Raw genomic sequence first — 8,933 nt, 5'->3', positions numbered from 1 at the left:
TGGAGTTGGCGTGTGCCCCTGGCGTTCGCGGGGGGGGGTGACTCCTCCGGCTGGGCGGCGCGGGTTCGAATCCGCAACAAACCCGGGGCTAGCTCACGCCCGCCACCGGGTTTTCATCCCGCTGGAGGGAGAGGCGCGGGCCGCAGCACGGGGTCCCCCCCCCCCCCCCACCACCACCCCACAGGGACAACGGCGCGGCTCAGAAGCAGCCCTGCGGCTGGAGAAGGGACACGCTCCCGGGAATTCTGCTGGGAGACCTGGTCTTTCCTCAACCCACAAAAAACCTCCCTGGGGGCGCTCTCTCGGACTGGGATTCTCTCCTGCAGGGGGGGAGGAGGAGGAGGAGGAGGAGGAGGAGGGCTGGGAATTCTGCCCAGCCCGATCCAAACAAGCCCACGGGAACAGCTCGGCTCATCTCCCTATTTATTGGACCAAAACACAAACCCCCAGACGCCCCCTTCCCCAGACAGAGCTCAGTTCCTTCAGGGCTGTGACGACTCCCGCGACTCGAGTCTTCCTTTCCGTCTTGGGGGGGGGGGGGACCCCGTCTTTTTCTCGCCCTCCTCTTCCCAGACACGAAACCCCGAGAACCTGCCCTCCTCCGGCGTTCTTCCGTCGGCAAAGGTCGGGGGGGGTCAAAGGTCGGGGAGCAAAGGTCGAGAGGTCAGGCCGGCCAGGATGTCCCAGAATTCACCAGGGCCACGCCGGATCCTTCAGGAGAGTGGGGGGTGGGGCCCTGGACCTCCCCTCTCCCCCTCCGCGGGTGTCCCCCCCCCCCCGCCCTCAGCAGGAGGGACCCGGCCCAGCCTCAGGGCCAGCTGGCTCAGCAGCAGCAGGGGCAGCAGGTGGAGGGCCGGGCGGGGCTCCTGCAGGCCCAGGGCGACCAGGGCGCCGGTCAGCACGGCCTTCAGCCGCTGGACGGGGGGGGCTCGGCCGGCATCACCTGCGGGAGCGGGAGAGACTCTGTCACTCACGAGAAACGCGGGATCGCGCGTGCGTCGCGGAACGGTCTGGAGATCTGTTTGTTCTGCTTGGGCAAGACTGATTCATTCACAGGTCACGCCATTCATCTGGCCTCTTGAAATTGAGGAAGAGGGCAGAGAGGGGTCAATACAGACACAGGACAGGACAGGACGTGTGTGGAGAGGGGTCACTCGGGGGGACTCTCACCTTGTCCACTCTGTGACAGTGTATGAGGCCGTCCGCTCCCAGGTAGAAGGTGGAAAACGCATCGTACGTCCTGGAAAAGAGACAGGAGATTGAGTGTGTGTGTGCGCGCGTGTGTGTATGGCCCTGGCTTCTCTCAGGAGACAGCTGGGTGAGCTCCTCCAGTCAGGACAGGAGGCTCTTCTGTACACAGAGAGGGGTGGGGGTGGGGAACAGGCTGCCCAGCCCTGTGGTTGAAGCCGATACCCTGGCTTCTCTCCAGACACAGTTGGGTGAGCTCCTCCAGTCGGGACAGGAGGCTCGTCTGTACACAGAGGGTGGCGGGGGTGGGGTGCGAGCGAGCGGGGGCGGGGGGGGCCTCACCTGTAGAGCTCGCTCTTGTCCCGCCGGTAGAACCGCAGCAGCAGCAGGTGCAGGGGCAGCCCCCTCACCCGCCAGCGGGCCCGAACCGTCTGGTCCTCTCGGTGCTGGGTCAGCTTCAGCACCTCCATGCGCACTTCGGCGAAGTAGCAGACGCACACCAGCCGGCACAGCTGGAGGGACAGCTGGTATAGCGCCCTGCCCCTGCGGGGAGACACACAGAGAGAGAGGAAGGGGGGTGAGCACGCCCGGGACTTGAACCCTGAACCCACACACAGCCCTCCTGCTCAGGTATCAGCTACACTGCTCCAGTATAGCGCCCTGCCCCTGCGGAGACACAGAGACAGACAGCGGACACGCGCAGAGACACAGAGACAGACAGCGGCGGACACGTGCAGAGACGGCGGGCGCGCGCGCGCAGGGACGCGGGGACAGACGGCGGGCGCGCGCAGGGACGCGGGGACAGACGGCGGGCGCGCGCGCGCGCAGGGACGCGGGGACAGACGGCGGGCGCGCGCGCGCGCAGGGACGCGGGGACAGGGCCCCTTGCCTGGTCTTGGTGTGGAAGAAGCCGTTGATGAACTCCACGTCCTGCGAGTAGATGCTGTAGTCGTGGGTCTTGAGGAAGAAATAAGGCAGCTGGAGAGAGAGAGAGAGACAGACAAACAGAGAGAGAGAGAGAGAGAGAGAGAGAGAGAGAGACTCGTTGACACACCAGCGAGACGGTACAGCCCTGATACAGCAGCTAGGAGGACCGGAGAGCCCGAGCTCATCACGAACCTTAATTAACTCCGCATAGACAACTGTAACAGTCTGGCCAAGTTCTGAGGTGTTTCACGAGGAACTGTGTCCTTAATACTAGAAATTTACTGATCTGAGGAAGCCAGCCCCTACCCCCACCACCCTCTGTGTACAGCAGGGCCTCCTGTCCTGACTGGAGGAGCTCACCCAGCTGTGTCTGGAGAGGAGCCAGGGTGTCGGCTTCAACCACAGAGCTGGGCAGCTTGTTCCCTACCCCCGCCACCCTCTGTGTAAAGAAGCGCCTCCTGTCCTGACTGGAGGAGCTCACCCAGCTGTGTCTGGAGAGAAGCCAGGGTGTCGGCTTCAACCACACTGGGTCCCCACCCCCACCACCCTCTGTGTAAAGAAGCGCCTGTTGCTCTCTATCGTAAACCCACTCCCACGCAGTGTCCACGAGTGTCCCACAGCGGTGCGGGCAGAAGCCCTCTGGCTTTGGCACCGACGCCCCTTCGGAATGGGAGCTGCAGCACCCAGGGGTGCCCCCCCCCCTTTCCTGGTGGCCCCAATACCCGCCCACCCACCCACCCCCGCCTCACCTCTCCACGCAGCCTCTCGTACATCAGGGCCAGCTTCTCCTCCGCCTCCCGGTCCCTCTGTCCCCCCGGAGAGGAGGGGCCAGACGCCAGCAGCCTGAGCTCCGCCCCTGACCCCGCCCCCGGCCCCGCCCCCGCACACAGGAGGGGCGGGGCCTGCGGCACGGAGTGGAAGCAGTAGAAGGGGGCCCCCCCGGCGGCGAGGGGGCGGGGCAGCTCTCCCGCGCGAACAGGCTGCGGAACGACGCGCCGGCGTGGGCCGCCGCCGCCGCCCCCACGGCGATGTCGTCCTCCTGCGCCCCGTCCACCATGGTCAGGGGGCCGAGCAGCCACCAGCGCTGCTGCTGCTGCTGCTGCTGCTGCTGCTCCACCAGCGCCCCCCCGGGGGGCACCTGCCCCGCCAGGGTGCGCCCGTCGCTCACCCCCTCCCTGCCCCCCGGGGGCGGGTCCGGGCCGAGGCCCTCGTCGGGGGCCAATCGGGCGAGGGGGCCCGCCCCAGCCAGGGCCCTGATTGGCTGCCGGCAGTGAGCGGCGGGACAGGGGTCCAATCGCAGCGGGCTGCTGGTCTGGTAGCGCAGGCAGGTGGGCGGGGCCAGAGCACAGGGGAGGCTGCTGATTGGGCGCACGGGGGCGGTGTACCGCCAGTGGGGTTTCTGGGGAAATAACGAAGACAGGGTGAGAGTTGCCCTTTCACACAACATCACATCAGTTTAATCAGTCAAGACAGGGGTCTTTAAAGCAAGGCTGTCCAGTCCTGGAGGGGTCAGTGTGTGTGTGTGTGTGTGTGTGTGTGTGTGTGTGTGTGTGTGTGTGTCTGCAGAGTCTCCAGGGGTCTTTAAAGCAGGGCTGTCCAGTCCTGGTCCTGGAGGGGTCAGTGTGTGTGTGTGTGTGTGTGTGTGTGTGTGTGTGTGTGTCTGCAGAGTCTCCAGGGGTCTTTAAAGCAGGGCTGTCCAGTCCTGGTCCTGGAGGGGTCAGTGTGTGTGTCTGCAGAGTCTCCAGGGGTCTTTAAAGCAGGGCTGTCCAGTCCTGGTCCTGGAGGGGTCAGTGTGTGTGTGTGTCTGCAGAGTCTCCAGGGGTCTTTAAAGCAGGGCTGTCCAGTCCTGGTCCTGGAGGGGTCAGTGTGTGTGTGTCTGCAGAGTCTCCAGGGGTCTTTAAAGCAGGGCTGTCCAGTCCTGGTCCTGGAGGGGTCAGTGTGTGTGTGTGTCTGCAGAGTCTCCAGGGGTCTTTAAAGCAGGGCTGTCCAGTCCTGGTCCTGGAGGGGTCAGTGTGTGTGTCTGCAGAGTCTCCAGGGGTCTTTAAAGCAGGGCTGTCCAGTCCTGGTCCTGGAGGGGTCAGTGTGTGTGTGTGTCTGCAGAGTCTCCAGGGGTCTTTAAAGCAGGGCTGTCCAGTCCTGGTCCTGGAGGGGTCAGTGTGTGTGTGTCTGCAGAGTCTCCAGGGGTCTTTAAAGCAGGGCTGTCCAGTCCTGGGTCCTGGAGGGGTCAGTGTGTGTGTGTGTCTGCAGAGTCTCCAGGGGTCTTTAAAGCAGGGCTGTCCAGTCCTGGTCCTGGAGGGGTCAGTGTGTGTGTGTGTCTGCAGAGTCTCCAGGGGTCTTTAAAGCAGGGCTGTCCAGTCCTGGTCCTGGAGGGGTCAGTGTGTGTGTGTGTCTGCAGAGTCTCCAGGGGTCTTTAAAGCAGGGCTGTCCAGTCCTGGTCCTGGAGGGGAGAGACCCATGATCTGCAGGGAAGGGAGGAATCTGAGAGGGCGACCCGTTCTTACCTGGGAGAAATTCTGACTGTCGGCCGCCCTCCTACAGCTCTGGCCACGCCCCCCGCAGAGGAAGAGCGGAGGGGCGGTGCCTCCCGCGACGGCCCCGCCCACCTGCTCTGCCCACCCCCGCAGAGCCACGCCCCCTCGGCAGCAGGCAGCCATTCAGTTCAGGGAGGCGGGGGCTGCCGCCCTAGCAGCGCGCGCGATTCGTCCGGGCAGCTGTCAATCACGGGCCGTCATGCCCCCACCCCCCAACAGGAAGAAGCACAAGGAAGTGGGCGGGGAGAGGAGCGTCCTGTATCCCCGCCCCCCCCCCACCAATATGATCCAATGGCTTCCTCACAAAAGAGAGATCCCTCCCCTCTTCTCTTCTCTTCTCTCGGGAGATCGGCTAGGCCTCGTCCCGTCTTCCTCAACGCTGTGGAAATAATGAAAAATAAAGGGATACGTCCACTTTGCCTGGTAGCCGCAGAGCCTATAGGTCCCACCTGTGTGTGCGCGTCTCTGCTCAGAGTGAGCCAGAGAAATGTGTGGATTGACCCCAACAGATCGACGACCCGCCATCATTTCTGAACTATTCCTTCCAGGACAGGGCCACAGACTGGGGGAGCTGGAGTCTGTCCCAGGAAGCAACAGGCACAGGGCAGGGCTCACCCTGGACAGGACAGCAGTCCATCACAGGACACACACACACTCACACACACACACACACCCTGGACAGGACAGCAGTCCATCACAGGACACACTCACACACTCACACACCCTGGACAGGACAGCAGTCCATCACAGGACACACACACACTCACACACCCTGGACAGGACAGCAGTCCATCACAGGACACACACACACACACTCACACACACACACACACTCACACACACTCACACACACTCACACACACTCACACACACTCACACACACACACCCTGGACAGGACAGCAGTCCACCACAGGACACACTCACACACCCTGGACAGGACACCAGTCCATCACAGGACACACACACACACACACACTCACACACCCTGGACAGGACAGCAGTCCACCACAGGACACACACACACACACTCACACACCCTGGACAGGACAGCAGTCCACCACAGGACACACACACACACACTCACACACCCTGGACAGGACACCAATCCATCACAGGACACACACACACACACACACACACACACTCACTCACACACCCTGGACAGGACACCAGTCCATCACAGGACACACACACACTCACACACCCTGGACAGGACACCAGTCCATCACAGGACACACACACACACTCACACACCCTGGACAGGACACCAGTCCATCACAGGACACACACACACTCACACACCCTGGACAGGACACCAGTCCATCACAGGACACACACACACTCACACACCCTGGACAGGACACCAATCCATCACAGGACACACACACACACACACTCACACACCCTGGACAGGACACCAGTCCATCACAGGACACACACACACACACACACACACTCACACACCCTGGACAGGACACCAGTCCATCACAGGACACACACACACTCACACACCCTGGACAGGACACCAGTCCATCACAGGACACACACACACACTCACACACCCTGGACAGGACACCAGTCCATCACAGGACACACACACACACTCACACACCCTGGACAGGACACCAGTCCATCACAGGACACACACACACACACTCACACACCCTGGACAGGACACCAGTCCATCACAGGACACACACACACTCACACACCCTGGACAGGACACCAGTCTATCACAGGACACACACACACACACTCACACACCCTGGACAGGACACCAGTCTATCACAGGACACACACACACACACTCACACACCCTGGACAGGACACCAGTCCATCACAGGACACACACACACTCACACACCCTGGACAGGACACCAGTCCATCACAGGACACACACACACACACTCACACACCCTGGACAGGACACCAGTCCATCACAGGACACACACACACACTCACACACCCTGGACAGGACACCAGTCCATCACAGGACACACACACACACTCACACACCCTGGACAGGACACCAGTCCATCACAGGACACACACACACTCACACACCCTGAACAGGACACCAGTCCATCACAGGACACATACACACTCACACACCCTATGCAAACCAGGGAAGAACATGCAAACTCCACACAGACAGGACCCCCGATCCAGCATCGAGGCAGCAATGCCGTCCACTGTGTCACCCCCACCCAGTTTATAATCACCACCACTCCGCACGATGAAGATGAAGATGAAGCTCAGCTTTGGAATAATACAGGACACCGTGTGTGAACAACAACGCCCTACAATTTCACGAAACCGGCCCGAAAACAGGCCCACACCCGGAGACGCCTTCCCGTCCAGAACCGTCCGAACCCTGTCCGCCTGCCCGTCCTGCGGCTGCTCCTGACCTGACGACACCGGGCTGGATATCTGGAGTTTTCCCGAGTCTGGACTTCCCGGAACCTGACGGAAAACCCGGACTTTCCGCGCAGACCTCTCTCTCTGTCTGTCTGTCTCTGTCTGTCTCCTGAGGCTGGCAATTAAAGACGTCTGCTGCCGCCTCTGTTGTCGCTGTGAGCTGTCACAGCGTCTGCGGGTCACCCCACCTCATTGCGCCGCCACGCGGCTCCGTCGCGCGGGGGGGGACGGGACACGGACACGGACACGCCAGCCGTGTCGTGCGCGCACACACACACACACACACCCCTCGCCCCGCTGTCCTGCCCCGGTCCCCCGGTCAGACCCGCAGGACGGTAACCGGTAACCTGGCAGAGCGGCACAGATCCACACCACCGCCGGCTCCATCTTCATCCTCCTCATCCTCCTCTTCCCCGAGCGCCAGAAACACCCGACGCGGAGAGGGACACAGAGCCGGCACTGCGCACTCACACACACACGTCCCGCTCGGCATGTGACGGCTTTTAACAAGAGAGGGCACCTTCTCAATTACAGCAGACACACACACACACCCACCCACCCTGGGACTCTCGCTCCCTGCAGCTAGGGGGGGGGGGGGGGTGTCCACGCGTGGACACACAGCCGCCGTGCGCGAAACCTGAGCCACGCCACGCCACGCCACGCGCTTTTTTTAACCGCATAGCAGCGGGGAGCTCACTCTCACACACACACACACACCAGCAATACGCCGACCACAAGAAGTCGAGACACGCACACACACACACGCGAATGCAATAGAAAGTTTACGTTATGCGTGTAACCTACCTGCGTGTCGCTCCCACACTCACGAAACACTCCAGCACCCGATGTGTGTGTGTGTGTGTGGAGTGGGGGAAAGGGGGGCTGCAGTCCCTCGTCGCTGGAGCGCAGGCAACACGACAACAAAACTCAGACGAGCAGCTGCGGCTGGCGGGGTCGTTATCGCCCGGGCCGGCGTCGCGCAGTCCTGTCACAGCGCTCTCTCTTCCTTTGCCCTTGTCGGCTCGGCGCAGGCGCAGAGGGAAGGGGGTGGGGTGGGGAGCCGCTTCCGGTGCACGCCGTCCGCCGAGCTCCCCGCGTTGCGATTGGCTGGCCGGCCGGCTGGCTTTGTGACGACAGAGACGTGCCTCCGGAACCCCCCCCCTCTCCCGCCTGCTCATGGGAGTTGTAGTCTCTCCGCGCAAGCACTCTGCGGCAGGGAGTTTTGTGGAGGAAAATTCGGGAAGGACAGGCGTCCCCGTCCGGGGCGTATCCCGCCTTGCGCCCGCTGCGTGACCGGTTTAAGGCCCCGGCGATCCAGCGCTGAGTAAAATGTAGAAAAAAGGGATGGATGGGAATTTGTAAAGAAGATTTGTCTTGGCTTCTGTGGAAAGAATCCAGTTCGAACAGCTGGGCGGCTCGTTCCCCACCCCCACCTCCCTGTGTGTACAGAAGAGCCTCCTGTCCTGTCTGGAGGAGCTCACCCAGCTGTGTCTGGAGAGGAGCCATGGTATCGGCTTCAACCACACAGACTGGGCAGCTTGTTCCCCCTGTGTATGTGTCCTGTGATGGACTGGTGTCCTGTCCAGGGTGTGTGAGTGTGTGTGTCCTGTGATGGACTGCTGTCCTGTCCAGGGTGTGTGTGTGTGTGTCCTGTGATGGACTGGTGTCCTGTCCAGGGTGTGTGAGTGTGTGTGTGTGTCCTGTGATGGACTGGTGTCCTGTCCAGGGTGTGTGAGTATGTGTGTGTGTGTGTGTCCTGTGATGGACTGGTGTCCTGTCCAGGGTGTGTGTGTGAGTGTGTGTGTGTGTCCTGTGATGGACTGGTGTCCTGTCCAGGGTGTGTGAGTGTGTGTGTGTGTGTGTGTGTG

The 8,933-nt window shown here is 61.9% G+C and overlaps 1 protein-coding gene across 1 annotated transcript; it reads right to left on the bottom strand.

Annotated features, from left to right (window-relative positions):
- Positions 1–406: 406 nt before the first annotated feature.
- Positions 407–8,708, bottom strand: c10h6orf136 (chromosome 10 C6orf136 homolog). The gene is given in 9 exon segments (XM_088908330.1): positions 407–922; positions 925–943; positions 1,171–1,240; positions 1,531–1,731; positions 2,078–2,166; positions 2,865–3,062; positions 3,065–3,514; positions 4,617–5,025; positions 7,870–8,708. Coding segments are annotated over 8 exon segments (1,389 nt in total). The 5' UTR covers positions 4,770–5,025; positions 7,870–8,708; the 3' UTR covers positions 407–713.
- Positions 8,709–8,933: the final 225 nt, after the last annotated feature.

Source organism: Atractosteus spatula (genome assembly GCF_055471065.1).
Source record: "Atractosteus spatula isolate fAtrSpa1 chromosome 10 unlocalized genomic scaffold, fAtrSpa1.hap1 SUPER_10_unloc_1, whole genome shotgun sequence".
Classification (NCBI taxonomy): Eukaryota; Metazoa; Chordata; class Actinopteri; order Semionotiformes; family Lepisosteidae; genus Atractosteus; species Atractosteus spatula.
This window is presented reverse-complemented; position numbering and strand designations above follow the sequence as displayed.